At 47.6% G+C, this 27,169-nt stretch overlaps 1 protein-coding gene across 4 annotated transcripts in view; it reads right to left on the bottom strand.

The window, feature by feature from the left end:
• PTCH1 (patched 1) overlaps positions 1-17,202 on the bottom strand; it is a 68,531-nt gene extending 51,329 nt beyond the window's left edge. For all 4 annotated transcript variants that reach the window (XR_004354563.1, XM_032675943.1, XM_032675944.1 and 1 more), the window contains exons 1-2: positions 16,965-17,202; positions 15,282-15,474 (exon numbers count right to left, since the gene is read on the bottom strand). Coding sequence is in view for 3 of the 4 variants with exons in the window: in XM_032675943.1 (XP_032531834.1) it covers positions 15,282-15,474; positions 16,965-17,165 (394 nt within the window). In the remaining variant the exon portion in view is untranslated. The remainder of the gene's footprint in view (positions 1-15,281; positions 15,475-16,964) is intronic.
• Between the last annotated feature and the right edge of the window lie 9,967 nt (positions 17,203-27,169).

The raw sequence follows: 27,169 nt of genomic DNA, 5'->3' as shown, positions 1-27,169 counted from the left end.
TCCTAATAAAACGTAGAAGCAATATGACCAACTCAACCACTTCTGTCACACTAAGAATTAGGTATCAAGTTCTTTGTTTCCAAGTTAAAAAAAAAAAAAGGTAAAAGCAAAGATAAAAGCCTACAAATGCAAAAAAAGATAACAAATAACCCCCAGAAACAAAGCACTTCAAAAGGTTGCTTTTTATCTCCCAAGCCATCATATGATATGAGTTAAGCTACTCCTCACACATGCTGGGGATGACTCCAGTGTTGCCGTTACAAATTTCATTAATGCTGACATGATTATGAATAGCAAAAATAAAAACACACATCAAAGTTGGTTTCTCATTCTGTCACAGTATGATAAGGTTTAGAGCTGTGACAAGGACACAAAGCCATCTGCATACCCAGAGAGACAGCCCGACAACAGCTGCCACTGCTTGTAGTGGGAAACCTTCCCTGCAATTTTAGGAGCTAAAACCTTTACTTTCTAAAAATCAACCAAAAGCTGGTTTAACATCTATGTATCTGTACTGCAGATAAATATTCTTTCTGATTGGGTAAAATAGATTGCTAAAGAAAATTGGACATTTTGATTTCTTCCTTGGTATCCATCTGGGTTAAGAACATGAAAAAGTACAGCAAAAAAAGCCAACAAACCAAAACTAACAAATTAAACAGTACAAACAGAAGGAAAAACCCAACATGCAACCAGCTTTGAAATGTAAAATAATATACCAAACTTGTATGCAAAATTCAAACTTACCAATTAAATACAAAATGCAGTGGCTGCTTACTGAGCTGCAACACATGTCCCTGGTAACATGAGATGAGCTGTTCACCTCTGGGTTGCTGCTTCTAATCCAGCCAGGAACAATGGTGACCACAAGTTGTTTACCATCGGATAGCTGTTTGCTAACTTATGTGAAAAGAGTTGGTGGTCTCAGTGCATTTCCTAGCAGGCAGGTGTCCATATTACAGAAAATCACCATCATATCTGGCATCCTTGCTGACCATCCCAACAAAGAGACTGAGGAGTGAATGGCCACAGAGAGAGAGCTCTCCTTTCTTCTAAAGACATGGTCCCTTTAACTCACAACCAAGCCCCAGCTTTCCATGGAGAAGCTCAACTATTGAATTTTATGGCTGAAGCAGCAAACGAATAAAAGTCTCTTAGACTCTGCTTTTTCCTAGATATCAAGGAGACTGCCTCCACAGTAAGGACAGACAGCTAACACAGACCATTGCTACTCTCCAACAGTTTATGGTCATGTAACACTTTACGTGCACTAAGGCGGAAGGTGAACTTTTATTCTTCAGTAATTTAAGATAATTGTCAAGCACGCTTCATAATAGGCCAAAATCCTCAATCACACATGAAAGTGGCAAAGTTTCTAGTTCTGCTGAGAAGGGTATGTAATGGGCTTCAAGGTCTAAACCAAAGGATTGCAAAACAGCTGAATGTAATTGTTTCAAGTTACTTTAGGTTGAATAAGAGCTTCTGCTGGGTAATATGTTAGAAACAATTTGCTGTGTTCCACAGCAATCAGCTTTCCTTTAGCCCCTACTTTTCATTTAACCTCTCAGTGCCCCTTCCTCAAATGTGTAATTGTTTTCCTGCGTGGTTAAAAGCAGCATTTTTAGGTCTTTTCATCTATGCTCCTGGGATAGCACAGATTTCATCTGTAGATGGAGTAGCACAAAATTTGAATGCAATTTTTTTTTTAAAGGAGCAGCAAACAGCAATGAAAAAACTCTTCATCTAGAACCTTTCAGGGGATACCATTTCCTAAACAACACTTCTAGGAGACAGCAAAATTAACTTACAGAAAAATGAAAGGAATGAACATGTTATGAAATGGGGTACAGCTCCTTTCAAGCACTCCCCACCAGCTGCTTGCTGGACCATCTGTTGTTGCCTAAGCAGCTTCCTTCTGAATGGCTCTGCACTGAAGCAGAACTGCTCTCACTGTTGGACACAATCAGGTCAGGTCAGTGCTTCTCCACAGCACTGAATCTGCTGCCTGTCACAGCTCCCCCCACCTCGAGATTTCTTACTGGCCACCAGGTCCCGCATCTGTCAGGGGGCCCATTTTTCACCTCTCGCTCGCCGCTCACGCCAAGCGGGACAGAGACATCCCACTCACAGGGACATCCCCACTCACCACAGAGACATCCCACTCACCACAGAGACATCCCACTCACCACAGAGACATCCCCACTCACCACAGAGACATCCCCACTCACCACAGAGACATCCCCACTCACAGAGACATCCCCACTCACAGAGACATCCCCACTCACAGAGACATCCCCACTCACAGAGACATCCCACTCACCACGGGGACATCCCACTCACCACGGGGACATCCCACTCACCACGGGGACATCCCCACTCACCACGGGGACATCCCCACTCACGGGGACATCCCCACTCACGGGGACATCCCCACTCACGGGGACATCCCCACTCGTGCGGGATGCGGGAAGAGGTTTCCTCAGACACTCCGAGCATGCGGCCACATGGTCAGGTTTGCGCTGCAGCAGGGAGGGCCGGGAAAGAAAGCCGAACAAACGGCAAACACACCCCTGGGCAGGGCTCCTGCCTTCTGCTCTGGCCACTGGGCAGTTCCATCCCACTGCCCAGTTCACCGCAGGGGCTGCGCTCCCTCCCAACTGCTCTATCCCCGGGCACAGAGGTCACCCCGCGGGTCCCCTCTATCCCTCTCGGGTTCCCTCTGTCCCTCCCGTGGGGTCCCCTCTGTCCCTCCCGGGTCCCCTCCGTCCCTCCCGCCCGGCCGGTGCTGCCAGGGCCGCTCCTTCCCGTCGCATCTGCGCAGGGAAACACATCGCTGGGAGCCACTTTCATGATTTTGTTGCGAGCGGGATTAGCTGGATTAGGGGCCGATTCATAAGGACCCCCTGTGGCTGTGAGGAAGTTTCATCACAAGGTCAGAGTGGTGTGAACTATATTCTGTCAACACCACCACTCCTTATAGCCGGCTACAAAAAATACAAAAGGGCGGGGGGAGGAAATTGCGAGTGAAATATAGGAATGAACAGTTTACAGCAACAAAGAGATTTACCGATTTTCCCCTCAGATGCTTAAAAAGATGTGTACCCTTCAACGCTGTGCTCCTTTAAAACTCGAAACCTGCATTAGTCATTTTTAATTTATAAAGAATTCAGTGGTTTAGGAGGTGGGAGGTACCTGGGGAATAAGTGTAGCAACCCACACACAAAACCACAGAGGAACTTCTGGCACTTAGTCTAAAACCAGTCATGCAGCTCCAAGATTGTTGCACTGTTGAGATTTTATTACATTTAATGCTGTCACCTTCAAGACTATTTAATTCCTACCCCCCCTAAGTGCAGTATGTAACAGAGACAGTTAAAAAAAAAAAAAGTGGGTTGGAATGCAGAGAGAAGGTGAATTAAAGGTTTTTTGTTTGTTTTTGCTCTTTAAAGCATAATTACCCACCTTGTACTTCCCCCCACAAGATTCCCCTCATCCCACCATAATGACATCACTCAAAGACTGCAACACTTCTGTAGCTGGCATTATGCAAAATAAAATTTATAATGAAAGAGAGGGACTTCTGTTTTGCATGTGTAGTTTTTGGGGAATTTCGTTTTTGGGTTGTTTTTTTTTTAAGAGCAGTCCCTCTTGCACAGAACCAGGCTGTTCAATCAAAGCCTTATCTGTTATATTTCTGTCTTTCTCTTCTGTTTAGCGCATTCACCAACAAGAGAAAAGGGGGTAAAGCAATGGAGGCTTTGACCTGCAGCTGTAACACAATACTTTCGCACAGCCCTGTCGACCCCTGACATAAATTTTACACCGCAGCTGGCATTTACACACTTAACATTACCATATGTATAGCCTACTCTGTGCTAATTATGCTAATCACCTGTCTAACTCTCTGCTGCGAAAAATGGTTGTATTTAGCAGTCCACTGCCTACCAATACAGCTTACTGTGTGGCTGAAATGTACATTCAGACGGCTCTGAATGGCAAGATTTTTCCACGTTGCTGGCTTCATTCAGACCACAGAAAAATTTATTCAAGTCAACTGGTTTCGGTACGCAACAAAAAAGTTACGAGAAAAAAGTGAGTGTGTTCCTGCCCTAACATTCTAAGCCTGCTTGCAAGCAAAATGATAAATCAATTGGTGTGGGAAACAAAAAGGGAGAAAGATTTCTTTTGCAAGCCATGTGAAACTGTAGCCTATTTAAAAAAAAAAAAAGAAAAAAAGAAAAAAAAAAGGAAAAAAAAAAAGAAAAAAGGTCATCCTATTTCCCCAAATTTCTAGAAAGAGCCATTAATAGATATTTACACCTGATCACAATTCTCTCAAGTTGCTTTTATCTACAGTTGGAAGTCACACTAAACATTTTAGCTTTTGTTTCTTGATCTTAATAATTTGCACCAGAACATCATATTTTCTATTATCTACTGATTAAACAGTATCAGCTTCTGCACAGTGACTCTCTTCTTTTTGGACGGTGGGAACCCTACGAGAAGTCAGTAAAGACTGGTGTAAATGAGACCAGAATGAGGCCCGTGTTGAGAGACAAATAAGAAAAACGCACAGGAAGTATTCCCCATGAGAACTGGTGCAAGAAAGTATCTTAAGTACGCATATGATTTTTTTTACCATTACAGAAAAGGTAATTTAGGAAAAATTAAATTTGTAATAGATAAGGACTTTTTTAATGCTATCGTAGTGTCAGCAGGAAGGGAGATGTTTAAGTGAGTTCCTAAAGCACATCCTTCTCTGAGTATCTCACTGAGCAGATTACACTGAGATCTGCATGGGATTACATTCCTGTAGCTATTTAAATACAGTTTATCACACATATAGTTAAGTTCCTGTAACTCCTTTCCCCTCTGCACACACCCAAGGAAGCTATGGCAATTCACAGATTTGTCAGATAACCAAAACGTAAATCTGATTACAGCATCACCCTTGGCAATTTCCTTTCAGGTCAGATTTGTGGAAATCTCCCTTCAATTAGTTTTAAACGTTATGAAATTACATGTTCACACACCAAATGGAAAAATGTGTAAATAAACCCCCTATACCCACTACCACACCTGAATAAGATAAGCACACTCGAAGGTAAATCACTGTTAATATATTGAGCAAAGAGTATTTAACTGAAAACAAGAACAGCTCAACAGTGTTTACGCTCAGAAGGTGCAGTAACATACTCAGTCACAGCATGAGGCCGAGAAGAACCCTATGCCCCTGCCTTCCCTACTTCTCATTCTTTGTCTACTCTGCTTCTATGTGCACAAGATTACAGCTCATAATAAGGTAAAGTTACAGGTTTTGCCTGTAAGCAATGGCCTTTAGTATTTTAGTTATTACATTGCCTGTTTGACTAAATTATGCAGCCTCAGCCAAGACCCATCTTGCTTTCTAGCATCTCAGTTTCAATCCTCTGCCAGTCCAAAGCACTAATTTATCTGTGTTCTTTCAGCTCTAAAATACGGGTTGTGCAGCCAAAAACACAAATAACACTACAACTACTGTTTATTTCAGAGTGTATTTTCCCCTTTTTTTTTTCTTTCCTTTTTTTTTTTTTTTTTTTTTTGACTAGAAGATGGACCACCCTGCTCTCATGGCACAGAACACTATTTACATTGCAATACTCGACTGTGTAATACATCTGGCATTTTTGGGCAGGATTCCTGAGCTGGGGGCCAGAAGCCCTTAAGCAATGATTTAACGGGGAAAAAAAAAATCATACAACTTGACTCAACAGTGCTCATTTCTAGTTTGCTGCACTTAATTTTTGATTACTAACTGAAAAGCAGAAATGCATCATACTGGTTAACAAGAGAAGATTGTTTCTTTTAATTTATCTTACTGTTAGTAAAAGAAGACTCTACTACAGTTTAAGGGCTCAGTTCCAGCTCCAGATATGTGGGTGTACAACGATGCACATGTGCTTGCACATGAGCAAAATACAGATGTATTTTGCAAAATACAATTATTACTTGTGTATTTGAAGCTGGAATTAAGTTCAGTACAATCTCTAAAGAAGTAGCACCTTTGCAGAAAGAGTCAGATGATGGTTCTGTTCATTCCCTTACCACTTCTACATTTTGCTCAAGCACTGAAATAACTAAGTTTTCCAAAACCAAGCAGAAGTTAAAGCCAAGACATCCATGCTAAAAACCAAAATTAAAATTCTACATACATCAAAGTATCTATACAGTCAGCAGTTTCCACAAAGGACTTTTTACCTCACGAAACTACTACTTCTGCCAACATCAGGATGTTTATAGCAATTGAGGTGATACTGAATGAATATAACAAGCAAAACCAAGAAAAAGTAAATTGTACTTACAGATATTAAACTAAGTTTAGACAGCAAAAAATGAAGTAAGAAGAACATTTTATTTTTAAATTCTGGATTAAAAGCTCAGTTGGTTAAAGCACGGTGCTAATAACACCAAGGTCACGGGTTCAATTCCCACACAGGCCATTCACTTAAGAGTTGGACTCAATGATCCCAGTGGGGCCCTTCCAACTCAGAATATTCTGTGAATTATCTATGATCCCCTTACTCCTTGCAACTCCACTCCACCTATTTCTAGTGCAATGTACAACAAAAAATTATTCCAAGTTAAGAGTCACTCAATTTCCAGTAAGGGTGAACATAATTTATTGTAGATGGTATCCATCAGTCATATTTAGCACAATCTGAGTGGATTATAAAATAGCACAGATTATGCAAAACAGGAGCAAAATATTTTCCCACTCTCCTTAAGTTCACGGGCATGGAAATGAAGAGGCTGGCATGCATTCTCAGCACAGAAACCATCCTTTAAAGCAATGAGTTTTCTGTAATGAGGCACCATCTCAGGAACCTGCAACTCCAGTAAAGCATCAACATCAGAAAATGACATGGTTTCTGTAAGTATTAATGAAAGCTGTGCACCTTTATCTTTCTGAATTCTGATAGGGGACTACACTTCTCATTGTAGAGCTGTCACTTAGACCTTAAAAAGTTTTATTGATTTCTTCAGGTTTTCCCAGGAAGAGTAACTCACAAACATAAATGGGGAAAGACCTCCTGCATACCACAAGGCAGGAAAGATTAGAGAAAGTAAAAGAACCAAAGGCATACCAAAGATAAATAAGGATGACTGAGAAAATACATATAACTGTGCAGTAGACATAAAGAGGAATGAACTTCTTGGTAAAATTCTGCACTCCTGATCCTGCTGAACTCCAAAAAAGAGCAGGTAGAACCATGTATATTCACACCATCATCTCTAGATAGAAAAAGCACTGTGCAAATGGTCCAAGACTGAACCTCATTCTATATACAGGAGAAAACACCTGAAAAGTAACAGCCCCACAAAATCTAAAACCAAAACGCTGTTCTAAACAATCAGAATACTCTTAAAAAGCTAGCTGTGGGGCAGAAAACTTTACAAGCATGGTTTCATCTGAGTGCTTATAGGCTGAAGCAGGCAATTCACTGTTAAGTTAAAAAGGTTGTGCATTAAAGTAGTTGAGTGTGAAAATGAGAACATGTTCCATCAGACACCAAAAGGAAAGCAGTTGCAGACACATTAAAACTAGCATCCTAGTGGACAGAGCTCTCACAGGTCACAGGGAGGTCAGCTTTGAAGGAAAAATCCAAACGAAATATAAACATGGCATTGTGGAAACCAGACAAATCTCCCATAGCTTTGTCCAGCCAGCACTAATCTAGGCATCAGCTGTGGTGCACAGTCCAAACAAAGGGATCAGTCGGTTCATACATCTGGAAGCTGTCATATTTTGGAGAGTCCTAACAGTTATGTGTAAGTGAAACATCCACTTGCGTGCAATGGCCTTTAAATTCGTTGAGTGATCAAGAACTGTTACATGCATATGATACACAGTATTACGACTTTCTGGGGAATCACCACAAATATTATTTAATGACAGGACTTGGGCCATCTCTTCTCACAGGGAAAAAAAAAAAAAAAAGGTCATGAAAATGCAGTCAGAGTGAGGAGCTCAGGTTTTCCTCAATGCAGTGAATACTAAAAAGCAAGCTTGAGTGCCCATGGCTTTTAGCATTGTTCTTTTCTGAACCCACTGTCTGCTGAGGGATAATGAGAAAGGAAGGTCCATTCTCTACAAAGTAAACAAAAAACCAAACAAAACCCAGATCATTTAGCAGGTACAGGAGCTAGCAGTAGACCTCAAATCACTCACTACCACCTGTGCACAGTACAACTCAAGCAGCACCAGTCCTACAGCTGAGTTAGCTCTTCTGCTTCCCCTGTTCCTGCTCAACAACAGTGGCATGGGGGACAACAACAAAGCAGCACTGCTTTCAACTGCTTTATTTCACACAAGGACTTCTGTACCAAAATCTGCAAGCCCTCCAGAACTACAGAAATGCCTTCACACCCTGTTCATAAGCAGCAAAATCCCCAGAGTGCAAGATGACACTCAAAGCTCAGAAGAGATGGAGAGCGCAGTGCCACAGCCAAGGTGCTGCCCCGCTTAAATACACATTTAAACAGGAGGAAACAGACCCTTCCAAACAAGGATCTGGAGAGAACATTCTGTGAAGGACATGGGCAACAGTGTGTTAAGTTTGGAAATAATAATGAAGATTAATTTTCTCCAGCCTTGAGTAAATTAAATGTCTCTGAAGTCTGAAAGGCAGACAGAACCATGCAGTTATAGCTTAGGGCATGACAGGTCTACAGGAGGAGTTTGTCCTCTTCCCCTCTCTGAAGAGGTGATGTAGGCACACTGTTAAATCTGCTGTTACTTCATACATGGATAAGGCCTGGCCACACTAAAGTCATTCCAAGTTCTGCCACTACATTCAGTGAGTTCAGGATTTCACAGGTCACAGGCAATATCTTCATTAAAATTCTTGCAGATAAAAGAGGATTTTTATGCACTGAAGTTGCGGGGGTTTTTTATGTACAAGTGTTTCAGCAAGGAGCATCAACTCCAAGCAGTGATGTCAAGACAGAACTTAACAGAGATCTCCAGTGACTTTGAATTTAGCAGCAGTCTCTTGGAAGATGACGATCAACTATCCACATAACTACAACCTTTAAACACCTTTCCTTAACAACTTTCAATACATGCACATAGAGGGAGTTTGAATTCACAAGAACATAACACCCACTGCACTGATGTTTTCATTCACAAAATCACATAAAGCCTAAATATAAGAATTTGATGTGATTTTCCAAAACAGTAGCATGGATTGAAATACTTCTGCACTTTCATCAGTAAACATTAAAAAGAGCACGTTACCCAGATGACTATCCTTGAGCTATCATGTGGAAACACTACTGCTACTTTCCCATTTGAAAAAAACCCCACATAATAAATAATCACATCTAAGTCAAACAAAATAGTGGCTTGGAAATTTTCCAGGTAAGCACCTTTCAATGAACTTTCAATAGGCACTGATGAATGCAAGGAAGTATTCAGGGATAAGAAAACTCTTATGTCACCTGATTCATCAGAAACTAATTGAATTTGGTGATGTGACTGGAGACAATGCCCGTGACTGACACACAGCCTGCAAAACCACAGATTCAACATCAGAGGAACTTTGCTCTTCTGCCACCTAGACTGTATCCATGTGGTGATGCAGAAGCAAGCACATCTTGACCACCACCACTCCACTGCTGCCCACAGACGTGCATGTTTGTGAGAGAATGGAATTGTATCTGACTGGGTCAATTCCTGCTAACTGCACTCAAACCCAACATGTTACTTCAGCCCACTCACAGAAATTTGTCTCCTTGAAACAACAAATTCACATAGATCTGTTCCCTTACTATTCTTTTCTGTTTCTCCAAAGAGTACTAGTGCAAAGTTAACTGATGCCTTAGGCAGAACTTAAGAACAACTTTCCTCTCCACCTGCACTTAATCTTGCTGGGTTAAGAAAACCGAGAATCTACGGAAATAATACTGGTTCCTGCATCACTCACACACTTTCCTCATTTTCACCTCATTCTTACATTGCATGGGTAGATTAACATATTTTAAGACGGGTCAGCCATAAATACTACAGTAGAGTAACCTGATTTTTGCCCCCTTAAAGTGAAAGGAAACAATATTACATATAGCTCAAATTTTGACTTACAAAGTGTTTCTGTGGTACCCACTCAATCCTAACTCACTAACAATTAAAACGCACTTTGTTCCACGTACCTGAACTAAACTATGCAGCTATCAAGGCATTTTTTTCCCCTGCAGTACGTCCCACCTATTTGTATCACCCACCCTCTTCCTTCCAACTGGCTAAAAGAAGGGGCTCTGCATGTTAGAGCTCGGTTCAAGCTCACAAAGCTTCACAAAGCTTTGTGAAGAGGGCTACTTAGAAAGGGAGAAGTTTGACTGAGCTACAGCTAGTGTAAAAAGTGCAGAAAGCAAGAAAGGAAGGAAAGAACAGCATGATCCTTGATCTCTCAAAGAAGACAGAGTAATGAAAAAAGTGAGGAGAAAAAAAATCCCAAGACAACGGTAACACGAAACGGATTATCACAGAACAAGACTAGACCATCTCTGCCATTACAGGTTGCTCCAATTAACAGCATTTAAGGCATTGCAGTAGCCAAATTTCAAGCTCCACTTAACAGAACCTTTCCTGGAGCCACAAAACTACCTTCTTTCAGAAGCAGAGGCTGTGAATTTATATGTCTGACTGCTGTTGACACACTGGGGCTTAGAGTGCCTATTAAGAGTGGCAGCAAAAGAACATGACCAGTTATAAGCATGATTTCTTTTCCACCCAGACAACTCTCTAGTTATGAATGAATGATTCTAAAAGCACATTTGTGTCCAACAAAATCCAGTCACTGAGGAAATCAATGCAAAGCCTTTTTTTTCCTCTCTGGGTGTACAATATACAAAGATGCTAAACAGTCTGCAACTGCAGGATGCACAGACATCCACATACAGCAGTTCAACTAAAGCTGAGGGGCTGTGAATAACAGAACTGCCATTCAAATGCCAGCCCAGAATCTGTCTGCCCAAGAAACTAAAACAATCCCCTTCACAAGCCAGGTATGCACATGGGGATGACAGATCTGTTCATGTGCTGAGGGCAGCAGGTATGTGTTCCAGTCAAAGACAGCCCAGAGTAAGTCTACAAGAAAGGAGCATGGACCAAGAGCATACTGTGGGACACACAGTAATAGCTGTTATATTCTAAACAGCAGCCAGAGGAGGACTGCATTTAAAAGAAAGCCCCCAAAACAAAAAACCTTCTCCACAACGCTGTCAGAAACAAGCTGACAGGAAAGCCACTTTGGTATCAGGAGCCTCAGAGAAGGCCAAGAATGCTGGCACAAATTCTGAAGGAGGAAGACTACTACAAAAAAATCTGAAGGAATGACATTTTGGAGATCTGTTTTTCTTTTTCTCTCTCTGAAAGTTTGCCTAGCCGGTGGGTTTCTAAACTTCCTATGTAAATATTTTAGCCATATTAACTGCAGGTCCAGACTATTAACCGTTTATCTTGGTCCTAAAACTCATTCAAAGTTTACTTCGCTATTTGTTAATTAACTGGGTCATGGTTTTAAAGAAACCATTTACTTCCAGCAAACTTCAGTGCTGTATTATGTTCCATCCTCCATGCTATTCAGAAATACACCACGTAAAATCAGTTTCTTTAAGTAAATACTGCCAAATTATTCAGCAGCAATAACTGTAAAATATTTCATTGGCAAATCAAAACCATTACTTGAAATATATTTTAAGTAACCTGTGCTTCTACACAGCACTTACAGGACAACCAAGGGATCAGGCCCAGCCAGCATGGACTTGTGAAAGGCAGGTCCTGCCTGACCAACCCAATCTCCCTCTGTGACTGGGTGACTCATTTAGTGGATGAGAGAAGGGCTGTGGATATTGTCTACCTGAACTTTAACAATGCCTTTGACACTGCTTCCTACAGCACTGTCCTGGAGAGACTGGCTGCTCATGGTTTGGATGGGGACACTGGTTTAAAAACTGTCTGGACGGCCAGGCCCAGAGAGTGCTGATGAATGGAGTTACACCCAAGTGGTAGCCATGCACTGGTGGGGCTCCCCAGGGCTCAGTGTTGGGGCCAGTCCTGTTTAGCATCTTTACTGACTACATAGATGAGGGGATCGAGTGCCCCCTCAGTCCGTTTGCATGGAACACCACATTGGGTGGGAGTGCTGATGTGCTGGATGTCAGGAAGGTTCTGCAGAGGGATCTGGATCAATGGCCTGAGGCCAGCAGTATAAGGGTCAACAAGGCAAAGTGTCCAGTCCTGCCTTTGGATCAAAACAGCCCCACGCAGCACTACAGACTTAGGGAAGAGAGGCTGGAAAGCTTCCCAGTGGAAAATGACCTCGGGCAACAGCCTGCACATGAGCCAGCAGTGTGCCCAGGTGGCCAAGAAGACCAGTGCCATACTGGCTTGTATCACAAATAGTGTGGCCAACATGATCAGGGAAGTGATTGTTCCCCTGTACTTGGTACTGGTGAGGCTGCATCTTAATTCCTGCTCAGTTTTTGGGCCCCTCACTTCAAGAAGGACATTGAGGTGCTGGAGCGTGTCCAGAGAAGGACAACGAAGCTGATGGAGGGTCTGCAGCACAAGTCTTATGAGGAGCAGCTGAGGGAGCTGGGGTTGTTTAGCCTGGAGAAAAGGAGGCTCAAGGTGACCTATAAGTCTGTACAACCACTTGAAAGGAGTTTGTAGGCAACAAGTGACAGGATGAGAGGAAGCGACCTGAAGTTGCTCCAGGGGAGGTTCAGATTGGATAGTAAGAAAAATTACTTCGCAATGCCAAGCACTGGAACAGGCTGCCCTGGGAAATGGTTGAATTACCACCCCTGGAGGTATCTAAAAGATGTGTAGATGTGGCACTTAGGGATGTGGGTCAGTGGTGAACACAGTGGTGCTGGGTTACCAGCTGGACTCGATGATATTCCAACTTAAACTATTCTGTGATTCTGTACTTGCCCAACATTGCCCAGTTCATTCAAACTCTCAGTATACAAAAGGTAAAGACTAAAGTAAGACAACTATTTTAATAAACAGAACAATTCAGCCACTGCTTCTATGCTAAGAAACCTTGATCTAAAGAGCCCCTTAGGATAATAACCTCCATGGAGAGCACTTTAAACCTGCTAGGATCAGTTGCACACAAGTGCAGAAAAACAAGTTTGGTCACTGCTTTGCAATTCTGCATAGGAAAACCAGCATTTTCCATACTATCTCTTCCTACATCTGCTCTATCTCAAACTCTCAGGTTGTACTGCTATCTGTAGTTTAGCAACAGAAACATGCAATTACTGTTTGTTAGGTTTATTTGTGTAACACTGAGGCTCATGGGCAGAACTTTCATTGACTCTCTATCAAGAAAGCCATTTTTAGCGAGCTCTTTTCTGTAGATAGTCATGTAGTGCTAGAATAAGGAAACTAAATGTTAATTTCAATCAAATCCAGAATATTTTATTTCACCTTAATCTGCTAGCCTGGTTTGGAGTTTTGGTCGGGTTTTTTTTTTTCCAGTACAGAAATGCAAAAGTTCCTAAATGCAGAATTTTAATATGTTTTAATATTGCTTTCAATTTGATATGAAAACTAAACTCAATAGATGTAAAGTTACATACATCAAGTCTGTCAAACCAGCTGCATTATGAATTCATCTTGGCCATAAAAACCTTACATATCAATTTCAACCAGATTTTACACTAGGGATTTCCCCCCCCCTTCCCTAAAACAATGATGACATGGGAAGAGACCAGTGCAGTAACTGAACTAAGTTTATATTTTGCAAGTTGTATTTTTTTCTTGGGAGTTGCATTTTTACTGCTAGGCCAGTCACAGAGGCATCATCAGCAAATACTTTCTTGGTATTACAGAGCTACAACAAGCAGGTGGCATTAATAGAATAAGATCACCATTCCAAGTAAGTGAACGCCAGTAATACCAGGATAATAAATGTCATGGAAGCATGCTGAATGGAACTGCAAGCACTTATTAATTTACCAAACACAGAAAAGCAGAGGCAAAACACCTAAGAGCAAAAATTGACACAAGAAACTTCGCCACAACAACAAGGGCACTAGGGGGGGAAAAAAACAAAATTGAGAAAACCAAGGTTCGCAACCGTTTTCACCAGTATTTGAGGCACATGGGACTTACTGACCAGTACAAACTCTGAACGCACACCTCTGCCTACAGACGGGACCCTGCAGAGCCTGCTCTATTCCTCAGGTAGGTCTGCTGGCAGGCCCCAGCACACTCTGAGCTCCTGGGCTGCACTACATGGACCAAAGAAAGTTCAGTTGGTAATATACTATCTTCCACAACAGAAAAACTGGCACTCACTAAGCGACCCGTGAACCTCATCCTGACCCTAGCGCAGAGCATCTGCACGGACCGACTCTGGTCCCACTCGCCGTAATTCCCCTCGGGCAGGACACGCCACCTTCGGAACAGTCACCGACTGTGTCTGCATTCAGCGCTCGCTTTTCCACACGTCCACATACAGAGCGCTATTTAGTAATGATTATTTATGCAGCCTTTCATATTAACTTTCATAAGCCAAATTCTGCTGCAAGCAACTTTGACATAAACCCAGAATAGTAACTGCTGCAGTTAAGGAACTCTGTTTTCACGTCGACCTAGTAGCTAATGGAGGAATGTGATGCTAAACAAACAACAACTCCCCCCAGGAAAAGAAAAAAAAAAGGGGAAAAAAAAAAAAAAAAGGGAAAACCCACCAAAAACACACATAAACCCAAGCGCCGGCAGCCTGGAGCCAAGCCTCTCAGCGCGGGGCGCCCCGCCCGGGCTCGGCTTCGCCTCCGCTGCCTTTCTTCCGGCTTTTTTTTTTTTTTTTACCTCGTCCTCTCCCTGCTCTATTTTATTCTCCTTTCCCAGCGCGCTCCCCCCGCTGAACGCCGTCCAACTCCCGGGACCACACACGGGGCCCGCCCCGCCCGCCGCGGCCGCGCGCACTCACAACATGGCGGCGGGGGCGCCTCCCGGAGCGCGGCCCCTCAGCACCGCCCGCGGGGCGCGGGGACCCGCCGCCCGCGGCTCTCCCGGCACCGCGAGGGGGGACACGGGCGAGGCACGGGCGGATGCGGCGGGGTCTGTCCCGCCGCCCCTCCGCCGAGTGCGCGGCACGGCCGCCACGGCCCCCCGCGGGCGGACGAGTGGTAGGAGCCGCCCGGGGCCGCGCGCCCCGGCCCAGCGCCCGCCCCCGGACCCGCCCGGCGCCGGGCTCCGCACAGGGCGGGCAGCTCGCACTTACCTTCCACCCACAGCTCCTCCACGTTGGTCTCCAGGTTAGCTGCCCTTAATCCTACAGCGAAAGCCCCAAATATCAGGAGGCCGACAACCAAAAACTTCCCGCAGTTTTTCTGAATGTAACAGCCCAGTTTAAACAACAGTCTCTGAAACTTTGCTCGCAGCCACAGCGACGCTTTTCGTCCCGTCGCCTTCCCCTGCAAGGCAAGAAGAGGTCAGTAGTTGGGGGGCTGCGGCAGCCGCCAGAAGCGGGGGGGAGCACCCCCAGCCCTCCCACGAGCGGGACAGCTCGTGCCCCTCGGGGCGCGGTCCCCGGGATGAAGGATGGAGCGCAGTCGATCGGCTCGAGCAGGCATCCTTCTAGCAGGGCCCTTTGCCTCACACATGTAGGGACAAGATGTACCTGCTGGCAGCCATCCTTGCCCCACGCAGACACGTGGGTTTGGGTGTGACAACACCGCTTCACACCCCCGGGCCCTACCCTGTGCTGACCACCACCACGCTCTTCTCGTGCCCGAGGCGCCGCCAGCAGCTCAGGCTGCAAAGCATTCTCGCTGGCAGGACCCGTGGTTCCAGGGCAGAAGGAACCACTTCCGATGAACTTCTACAGCCACCAGAAAGAAAAATCCCTTTTCCTGTTCTCCTTAAGACCCCAGAATGGCTGGGGCGGGGGGAGGAGGGAATTGTGTGACAGACTGCTAGTGGGTAGCAGTGGCCGTTTCCCCCACTCCCAGTTCCTAGGAGGGATTTGGTGCTAAGGCAGGACCCACGTGGTGAGCAGCACTGTAAGATCTGCAGTAATTCATTTCCATAGAGTTTGGAGACGCTGTGTGATCTGAATTAGGAAGTAGAGCAGCCATCTGTAAGTTACGACAATATTTGTGAACGGAAGAGGGCAGCCACATGGATTTTTTTTTCCTCCTCCTTTCCCTCTTCTTACAAAGCCTAGAAATCCGCTCCCTGAAGTGAAACCATCCCTGCAGCAAGGCAGCTTTTGGAGGTTGTTTACTTTGAACATTTTTTGGCCGACGGAGATTGGCGGACGGGGCCGTCCCCCCGCCCCGCCTGGGCCGGCACCTCAGCCCTCCGCAGGGACCGGCGCGGCAGGGTTAAGGTGGCAATTTGTTTACGGCCCTCGCTCCCCCTCCGACCGTCGGGCAGGGGAGAAAACCGCTGCCTTCTCTGCTCGGGGACCCCCCTCTCCGAAGGCAGTCGCTGTGTCAGCGCTCGGCGGAAAACTTCACAAAAGCCCAACTGCTGCCAAGAAACCGGCCGGCCGGGAGCAAGCCTTGCCGAGGTCGCAGGGAGCTACGAGAGGCTGGACAGGCGGAAAGGAAGCAGAGAGGGAGAGGGGCAGCGGGAAAGCGAGCCTGGGGCTAGCCAGGGGGAGGCCGGGAGCGAGCCGAGGCTGTCTCGGAAAGTTTAACAGGAGAAATGCTCCGCAGCGCAGGTACGCACCAGGGCAGGCACAGGCGAGCAGGGAGAGAAGGAGGGCACTCTCTCCCGCACTGAAGAGTCACAGACGTCCCTCTCTTTTTCCCAGCATTTTATTGGTGGCCGTTTCGTTTCCATCTCCTCCTTCCACCCCCGCGAAAAAACACAGCACCCCCCTCCTCCTCCCCCGCCGAAAAAGCAGCACTACCACTAGCCTGTATCTCTGGAAAAAAGAGGGAGAGATTGAATGCACCTTTGAAATCTGCTCCAAGGCGAACGCCGCATCGCAGTAGCTTGGCCGCTGCAGATACTCCCGGTCGGGCGCCGCGGCGCGCCGGTTCCCTCCGGTCCTTCGCCGCCTCCCGCCGCCGCTCCTCGCCGCCCGGCCGGGGTGGCCTCCGCCGCGCGCGCTGCTGCTGGTCTCCGGCTCCGATGCGTTACCGGCCGAGGCCATGTTGCCGCCGCCGGAGGGACGGGGGAGTTGGCGCTGCCGCGGCGGGGCCCGGGGCCCCGGGGGCGCGGCGGGGCCGCGGGGGGCTGGCGGCGCTGCGGGCCGCGGGCTGATGCTGCTGCTGCGGGGGCTGCTGCTGCCGCCACTGCTGCCGCCGCCGCCGCCGCCGGGGCTGGGGCTGCTGCTGGGGCTGCTCCGGCGCGGCCGCCTCACGCGGGGCGCGGGGCGGCGGCTGCCGCCGCGGCCGCTCCGGCCGAGTCGCTCCCCGCGCCTCCCATTGCCACATCGCGCGCGGACCCCGCGCTGCAGGCGGCCGCTCCCCGCGCCCGGCGAGGGCGGGCGGGCGGGCGGGCGCGACTCCCGGGCCCCCCCAGCCGCCGCCGCCGCGCTGTCCTCCGCTCCCGTTGAAATCGCCTCCTCCGGCCGGCCGCCGCTGCTCCGAGAAGCCGCTGTCCGCGGCGGCGCTCAGCGACGGCGGCGGCGCGGCGGCGCGGCGGGCCGCGGTTGCTCCTGCTGCTGCTGGGCTGCCTCGCCGCGCTGCACCATCCTGCCTCAGCGCCGGGGTGCTTCCCGCGGGCCGCGGGGCCGGCGGGGTTCCGCGGTCGGCCCCGCCGCGGCGGCGGGCGGGCGGCTGCCTGGCGCTCTCCCCCGGTGTGTGCGCGGCAGCACCGAGCTGCAGCCCCTCGGCTCCAGAGATGAGATGAAGAAGAAAAAAAGGACTCTCTCCATTTGGATAAAGAGGAGGGGGGGGGAGGTGGGGGAGTATGAGTGGAGAGAGAGCGAGAGAGGGAGAGGGAGGAAAAAAAAAAAAAAAAAAGGGGCTGAGAGCCCGCCCCCGGGGCTGTCAGATGGCTTGGGTTTCTGCGAGGCGATTGGCTCGGGGAGGGCAGAAATTACTCAGCAAACATGACTATTATTAGCTGCTTAGCAACAGCTCACCAAAGTAGAGGGACCACCCAGGCCGGCAACCCTTGTGTGTGCATCTCCAGCTTCAGGGGGAGCCTTAAAGAGATCCTGTCTTCTTTGCATGCAATACTTCCATTAAGGAATGCCTTCTCCCCCTTTCTTCTTCGTTTTCTTTTCAAGAAAGCTGGGTTTTTGGTTTCGGTTGATTTTTTTTCCTCCGTCCGGGATGCTTGCAGACAAATACACGCGCGGAACTTTCTCGCGACCGACATACAGAAATACATTTTTCCCTTTTTAAAAGAAAGATAGGGAGACGGGGGGAAAGCAGCAGTAAGCGATTTCTAAAGGCCTTAAAAGAAAATCCTTTTAGAGGCACCTTGGCCTCGAGCTGCAACAAATACTGGGAGGTCCGAGCTGAATTCCCAGGCTTGGAGGAATAATGACAGAGTGGTGGATACTGCGGTAGAAAGTGCCAGATTTTTCTCCCTCTCTCTTTAACTAAAGAGGAGGCTTAGTTCCTTGCAAGAAAACCACTCCGTCCAGTTAGAAAAACACAATGAAAACTTAACACTTGAGGGCTTTAAAGCCGCGGTAGCTAGCCTGTTTCAACTTAGGGCTCATTCTTTAACTGAAACCTGAGGAAAGCCAACTTTAATATGTTTTTAGTGTAAAAGTCCATGAAACGCAGCCTGCCTGGCCGCGCTAAACATTTCTTGAACTACACGCGATTGTTTACTTTTTTGGCACCGCTTCTCCCCGTCTCTGTTCATTGAGAATCAGCCATTAATTTGCTGCCTTTGGAGCCGCGCGCACCCGCCCCCAGCCCCGGGGCTGTGCCCCGGCCCCCAGCGCGGCTCCCCGCGGGGGCAGCCCCGGGCCGGGCGGACCCCCGTGCGCGGGGGGCGGCCGCCCCTGCGCTCCGGGCCCGGGGACACTCTCTGGGGGGCGGCCCTCCGCAGGGACGGCGGCTGCCTGCCGGGGCAGGGCGGGAAGTGGCAGGGCGGTGAGATAAATGCGGGGTAAAAGAGGGGGGCGCTGGGACCCGAGGAGCAGTGAGGAGCAGCCCGGCGAGCCCGGTGCGGTGCCCAGCTCGCCACACCCGCCAGCACCGCGCATTTCTCCCTTCGGCCCCGCCGCGCGTGTACCTGGGGGAGCGGTCCTGGGCGAAAGCCCCGAGCCCCTGGTCACTGCCAGCGTCCTTCTCCCTTCCGCGGGGCTGCTGAGCGCCAGCAGCAGGGCCCCCCCGGCGCCCGCACCGCGGGCGGGCTGTGCAGAGCACCGCTCTCTCCGTGAGACTGCCCGGGGGCACCTACGGGTAGGGCCCTTCCAGAGCCATCGGCGCAACTTAGGGGGTCCCTTTTCCCTTTCCCTGTGTCCCACCTCCGTTTTTCCCACAGTGGGAAACCTGCCTCCTTGAAGGCCCTGCCCTGTGCTCCGCACAGCACTGTCTTCAGGAGAGCTGCTGGGAGCAGCAAGCTGTCATGCACGCACACGTAGGTGCATACATATGGGACAAGGAAACTTGAAGCGGTTGGAGCTGGCGGCTCTTTTCTGTTGGAGGCTGAAACCTGCACCTACAGTGCTGTCGACCACCCCCAGATTTCCACTTGGGAAAGTGACCACTCCTTGAGAACTGATGTGCCACTGTTTCTGCATCCTCTCAACCTCACCATGTCTATAGGGGTAGCAGAACTGGTGAATGGAGAAAGAAGGCATGGGTGGAGAAGCATTTTGGTTCAGCCTCCTAGCAGGCTCCAAAACCGCGGAAGAATGTCCCTTTCAAGCACCTCGAGTCCCCAGAGCTGCCCAGCGTGCTTCCTGCCTGCCAGGCTTCACAGAGTAGCCTAGCACCCGTTCCCACTCGTGATTCCAAAACTCGATCTGAAGACTCAAATTTAACAAGCACTATCGTAATCTCCCTTCTCTCCCTGTGGTCTGGAGGGATTTTTTTTTCTTATTTTAAAGCATACACAAGAGATTAATTACTGCAGAGATCTAATTGGTCTTGTTTCTGGGATGGGGGGTTGTGTTTTTGTTTTTGGGTTTGTTTTTTTTTTTTTGTTTGGTTTTTTGTTTTGTTTTGGTTTTTTTTTTTGGTTTTTTTTTTTTTTCCCTTAAGGAAAAAGTGTCGGTGTAAAAGTCTCCACTTGGGTGGTCAGAGCAGTGACTCCCCCCAGTCTGCCTCATAGCTGATGCCTGCGTGCTACATTCCTGGCAATAATGTTCCTAATCAATCTGCCCTTATTCACATTTGTAAGCACTGCTGGCTGTGATATGCATGCCCTGTGTGTGCGGCTGCTCCTCCACACCAAGGGCTTTTTCCATCTTAAGCAACTCGAAGGGATCCCACAGATTTCTTATCTAGGACTTGCTCTATGGTAAAGGCCTGGGAAGGTGTCTCTTTATGCAGAATGGCTGCAGTCTACAATCACCATTTATACCTGTTCCTTTCAATGACTGGAGAGCCAAGCCTGGTGTACAAGAATCTCAGCTTTGACTTTGGTCATAGTGGCTTCATTTTTTAATACTCTGCTTTTTAGGTCACCTTGGTGTCCATAACAACCAATATGGCAGAGCTTCACACTTCCTCCAGCCAAGTGACATATCAAATCCAATTGAAGTTAACAATGGGTAAGTGGTATTTACAGTGATTCTGCTTTAACATATTTTTTTTCCATGTTGCTCATCACCTGTGGACACACCACCAAATGCATTTGTGCTGTTGGAGCATCTGATTATCGTAATAAAGACACAGAAATGAAACACAGGCATTTTAGTTTCCTTCTGTAGGGCTACAAGAGAACTGACCATGGGAGAAGATGGACTTGTGGAAAAATAACCTGATTTTTTCTATTCCCTCAAATTTTTGCCTCACGCAGGATTCCATTGCACGAGGGCACACGTCTGCCTCGACCCTGTGCTCCACCCGCACACCTGACACTGGCTTTGACATGAGATCACAGATGACTCGGCTGTGCAGAGCAGGCTGAGCCTCCCTCTCCGTTTGCAGTCGCGGTGCCTGCTGGCCCCCCGGCCGGCGGGGGCTGTCCCAGGGGGGCGGTGATGCTCAGCGGGGGCTGTCCCGGGGGGAGTCCGCGGTGCACGGGGGATGCTGCCCCGGGGGGGCTGCCGCAGGGGGTCCGCGGTGCTCCGCGGGGGCCGCTCCGCAGGGCAGCGCCGCCGCGCAGCGCCCGCGCCTGGAGGAGGAGGCGGGCGGCCTCTCCCGCTCCTCAGCCGTAGAAGAAAGGGAACTGCTCGAGCCAACTTGTCAAAATAATGCGGCTAATTACCCCTGATCTCCTTTAATGGAAAGCTGCTCTGCACGCCACAAAGGAGCAAATGAGGGATCTGCAGCACCAACCGAGGAGTACTGGCATTTTCTTCCGCGGAGGGCTGCGGGGAAATGTGCCTCCAGAGGAGCTTTCGAGGTTTCTGTGCTCCTCCCGCGCAAAGCGGACTCCCAGGGGAGGGCGAGAGCGCGCGGGGAGCTGTGCAGGGCAGTGGCGGGAGCAACACCCCGATCCCTCCGAAACCCGGAGGACATCCCAGCTCTAGCACACCTTGTCACATTCCACGAGGGGATTTAGCTCTATAAACCCAAGGCGTCTTCAAAACAGATTCTTTTTTTGGCAAAATGCCCTGCCACTTGTAGGACATTACTGTGCACTGAGAGGGGAAAGTTACACTGAATCATTTTTAGCCAGTCTGGACAACACTAGGTCTGTGTAAAGACAGCTCAAATCTTGCGTGTGCCAGAAGGCAGGGCATTCACTTTCATGATCTCTGCCATCGGGCCTTGCAGAAAAAAAAGCTGAGCGACACAATCTCTTTGACCCACTGCTGGAGCAACAAATTTATTAGAGATATAGGCGTGAGAAATGAAAAGAAAGTAAAACAATTCAGGCTCATTGTATGTCTTTCTTTCATACTGCTAATCCGGTTTACACATCACGCCTACATGTCTCAATAGGGCTTTATATACTGTGGCAAAGGCAGAACAAAATAAAAGGTGTGTGAGTGTGCGTATGTGTGTGTGTGTGTGCATGTGTGTGTGAAATAAGGATAAAACCAGAGAAGCCCAAGACATTTTAATTCAGAGTGGACTGCCAGTTTTATATCTATGGGCTCTTGAAAGCAAATAGGTTTTAAAGGGTTCCTTCCCCTCCCACTCCCTCCTCAGCATTAACATTTCTAAACAATACTACCTACTGTCAAGATACAGTCTCATATTATAATCCAGACACACAATGGCCCCAGGAGCGCTAACCAGAAATTAGATATAGACTGGTGCTGAAACAAGGTGAGACTCTCTAACCAGAGGTGGTAAATGCTATGTGGTTAGGAGCTGGCAGATACCCACCTTGGCTCCAACACTCCTTTTAAAACCACCCGACGACATCAGATGTCTACCCCATTCCCCTCCCCTCTTTTGCCTTCCCCAGGTCTACTTCCCATATTGGGGCTAAGGCAGTGGCCAGGCAGAGATCTGTCACTGAACAACCCCCCGGCCTCCAACCCCTGGAAGCAGCGGGACAACACACACGAGACAGATGACAGCAGCGCTGTACCGGTCCCGACGGTGCCCGGTACCAGCCACAAGCGGAGCTCGATCCCGAAGCCGGAGGCTGAAGCCACTGTTGACCTTAGCCTAAGGCGGCTCCTGTCCCACAGAGCCTGGCCCCGGAGAGATTCCTGCTCCCCGCACGGCAGCTCGTTCGGACCGGAGCTCACGCAGGTGCCGGGATGCTGGGACCGGGGCGGGACTGCACAGAGTCACCGCGGAGCCGCTTCCCACCGGCGGCCAGTGCCCCCCGCGCCTCCCTGCCCAGCTCCGGGCCCCCGCACGGCCGAGGGAGAGCAGCGCCGGCCCCGGGGCATCCCCGGGGAGCCCGGGGGAGCCCCGCTGACCCCTGCCCCGCGCCGAGCCCCCGCCCCGCCCCGCCCGGCCGTGACCGCTGCTGCTCCCCCGGCACGGCCGAGACCCCGGGCCCCGACGGCTGCGGGGAGCTCCCCCCACGCCCTCCCTCCAACACCGCCCCGGGCCGGGCCCTGTCCGCCGGGTCCCCCCGGGGACGCACCTACCATCGCTGCCCTTCCAGGAGCCGCCCGGGGGGAGCCGCGCCGGAGCTCTGGGTGCGCCCTCATTCACTGGGACTGGCGGCTTACATGGAGCATCACTGTTGTCTTCCCCTGTCCTTCTACTTGTCTATTTTTTCTTTTTTTTTTTCTTTCTTTCTCTCCTGCTTTCTTTCTTTCTTTTTTCTTTCTTTCCTGCTTTCTTTCTTTTTTCCTTTCTTTTTTTCTTTCTTTCTTTCTTTTTCTTTCCCCCCTTTTAGTTCATCTTTTCCTTCCTTCCTTCCTTCTTTCCTTCCTTCCTTCCCTTCCCTTCCTTCCCTTCCTTTTCCTTCCCTTCCCTCTCTCCTCTCCTGCTCCTGCCTTTTTTTTTTTTTTTTTAATGCCAAAGGAACTGAAAATGTAAAAAAATAACCCTCCTAGGTTGCAGGCATTCGGCAGAGTGCTGGAAAGCCTCACAATTACATGCCTGTTTCTATTAAGCAGCTCCATCGTCCTCTATGTGGGTGGTCTGGCTCTCAATAGGCAGGACCTGTCAGGGTCACGTGACAGGCCCGCGAACGTTGCCCCTTTACAATAAACTTTTAAGAAAAAAAAAGGCGGAGGAAGTGAGGAAGGGAGAGCCCCCCACCGCTGCCCCCGCCCGGCCGCTCCCCCGGGCTCACACACCCGGGTCCCGCCGCCCCCGAGCCCTGCTCCCACCTCGGCCGTCCAGAGGAGGGAGAGCGTGGAAGGTGCGAGGTGGCGGAGCGTGGTTTCCTCGTCACGAGAAAAATATAGTTGGATGTGTGCGGAGAGGAGAGAGAAGCAGAGTTTCCTTCTGGTTGCTGAGCGCTCCGGGCTGCGGCTGAGGCGGTGCGTTTGAAGTCTCGAACGTTTGTGCCCGCCCGACTCGTTTTTGGTGCAAGTCACTAGAAAGTCAGCTTTCAGGTGAAGCGCTGCAATGCAAGGAAGCTAACTCCAGTGAATAATTCCTGAACGTTACTGGAGAAGAGCACAGTGATTCTCCTTTTAAAAGCAACATTTTCTTGAATATTTACAAACAAGATATATAAGCAGAAATTTATAACCGCTTTTTTAGGAGCTTGTGGTGGTTGGTATCAAGTCATGGCAAGTGTTGCTCCTGAATAAGGGCGCATTGCAGGGAATAAATTACCTGTCTTGGAAGACTTGTCACTTTGTTTATGGATGATCCTTTCCCCCTAGCCAGTCACATTTGATTTGCTATTGGATTTGGAATCGTCACAACATATTTTGAGAATAAAATGTATATTGCTGTAGTCCTGTGTCCAAGGTGCCCAGATATTTCTGCCTGTGATATGTTTAGAAAACGTGCTTCATGATTGGGTTCAGTGATTTCACACGACTTTTTTGGATACTCTTTAGCCATATTTTATCTATATTGCTCCTGTTAGAGAATTCCACTAACAGAAAATAATGTGTGTGTTGCAGTCATATGTTCACTATCAAGAATATAAAAACATTGTATAAGAGAAACTGTAAGGAAATATTTCACGATCAGATTGCATTAAGCAGCCTAACTCCATACATATTATCTGCATAAAACCAGGCTATGCATCAAAATAATGAGTAAGAAGGACATTTTGTCTACAAAACTTATTTTTACATGGCAGAGGGGCTTGTGATGATGATAAACACTTGAGAGAGCATGGGAAAAGACAGGATTTTTAAAGAATACATGAAAAACATGGGAGGGAAGGGAAACTGAGAAAACTAAACCAAAGCTGACTTTGCTGCTGCAAAACAGACATCCCCTCTCTAAGAAGCACTATGCTTCAGTGTTTCAGTTTTATCCTGCTTTATTCCCCTTTGCTCCTACATGGATAAAAGCCACGTTTCAATCCAATTCTGTATTTTCCCTCTGAAGCCACTGTCTAAGGTCTTCAGCTCAAGCTACTTTGATTGTAACTACAGGCAGTTCTGACAAGAAAACCATTTTGAATGTGTGACAGGGCCATCATGTCAATGACTCTGTGTTGCACCTCTGAAGCAGAGTTAAGGCAGAGAGCAGCTGAGGTTAAGAGAGCTCTCTCATCATCTTGCTGCAGCCAGGGCAACCTCATGCCTGGATGATTGAACCCTGTAGCAAGTATTTGCAGGTCTGACACTAAGGTGAAGCTAGGGATTTTTTTTGTTTTGTTTTGGGCTTTTTGTTTGTTTGGTTTGGTTTTTATGATAAGAGTAGTCCTTTATCACTTCAGTGCTGACCCTCACCATAAAGAAAATGAGTGCTGAGTCCTCATCACTCAGTACTTTAAAAGTCATGTGGTTTTCAGCTACAAGGGTGTTCATTTCTGGAGCAGAAAAAGGAGAAAGGACAGAGGGAAAAAGAAGACACTGACTGCTTTGCTTTTGTTTGTTTTAGAGAGGAAGCACAGCACTGTATATCAGTCTGGTAGTCCTTTGCTACTTGTATAATGAATACCTTGCAGGTGGCTGGTGATACAAGAAATGCTATGAAAAGAGATATTCAAATGCCAAAAAGTTCTCAAAAAAAAAAAAAAATCCCACTACCAGAAGTCTTAGATCATTTGCTCCCCTCTCTTTTTGAAGACAGGATTCTTTCATATGATAATCCTGGAAGATGGTCACCAAGTCTGGCCTTTAAAATCTCCTTCCACAATTTTGGTTCTCCAACAGTAGGTTTGAGACAAACCTACTGGTTCTGGCTGTTGGAAGGGTTTTCCCCAATATCAACCCCAAATTTCCGTTTCTATAGTTTAGAAATCTTGCTTCTTGTCCTTTTTAATATGAACTTAAAATTTATTTCCCTTCTCATTACATAAAAAAGGAAAATTAGATTACCCATGTCTTTCCTTGTCTTTAGTCTCTAGGCAATTCATTTCACCTTTTCCCAGTGGCATACTTTCTAAATCTCTAATGAGTGTTGTCTGTCTCTCCGTGGTGCTCCACAGCTGATTCAGATGTTGTGGTATCAAGGCTTACACACTGTACCTTTCCCACAGATGCTGCTGTGGAGTTTGCCTTGTTTGCAGCTGTGACATTTTTTTTGCTCGTGCTCGGGATGGAATCCACTATAATCCCCAGATCCCTTTCTGCTTTATTCTTGCCTGAAGTCTTCCCTTTAATCCTGTCTGTATGTCACTGGAAAACACTTCTATTACACCTTTATGTATGATATTAAGCTTTAATTAAATACCATTTTTTTAAAATCTGCTTTTCTTTGTACCATAGTGCAACGCAGTAAGCATTCGAGTAAAAATCTGGTCATCATTAGTGAACACATTAAATGTTTTCACCATACCTCTGTTGGGTCTTTTTAGAAAAAAAAATATGCCTGTTAAACATGCAAGTGAACCCAAAATTCACTGACTTAATAAAAAGATATTGCTAAAAAGTTTTTGATGAAGAGTAGTTCAAAGATTAATAAGTATAGGAGTTTAGCTGTCAGAAATTAGCCCATCTTTTGTAAGACCTCAACAGTATAGGATTTAGATGGCCAGTTCACTGATGGTTTAGTTCAGAATGTCACATCAAGGATACAAGACCCAATGTCATACCAAGGATTCCCACTATACCAACTGAAATGTAGATCTGAAGGCAGCTCTGCAGAAAATAAATAAGTGGTCTCTAGGCTGCACTCTCAGGCCATCCCTGGCTTGTTATGAGGTTAATAAACCTGAGAAACGTCTTAGGTCATCTCTGGGCTAATGGCCATCCCTGGCCTAAGAGGTTTCTCAGATTTATTGAGGTAATTAACCTGGCACATAAGGTTTCTGGTGTGTTCATGCAGGGAATACAGAGAGAATGCAAGTGCCAGAAGGCAAATCTTCTGTATGGTCTCTTCTTCTCCATCAGTCTCAAAAGCTGGAGCTGTGAAGTTTCATATCTGTGTGCCACTGTATGTGGCCTTTCGTTAATCCTACACATCACCCTGAAAATGGTGCAAACCATATCCATGGGACCAAAGACTTCAAGTAGCACAGAAAAGTAACAGAAGCAGCACCACATATCTGACCAGTTGCTGGGAATTTATCTGGCTCTAA

The sequence above is a fragment of the Chiroxiphia lanceolata genome, chromosome Z (assembly GCF_009829145.1).
Source record: "Chiroxiphia lanceolata isolate bChiLan1 chromosome Z, bChiLan1.pri, whole genome shotgun sequence".
Lineage (NCBI taxonomy): Eukaryota > Metazoa > Chordata > Aves > Passeriformes > Pipridae > Chiroxiphia > Chiroxiphia lanceolata.
The sequence above is the reverse complement of the archived record's forward strand: the minus strand, read 5'-3'. Positions and strand labels throughout refer to the sequence as shown.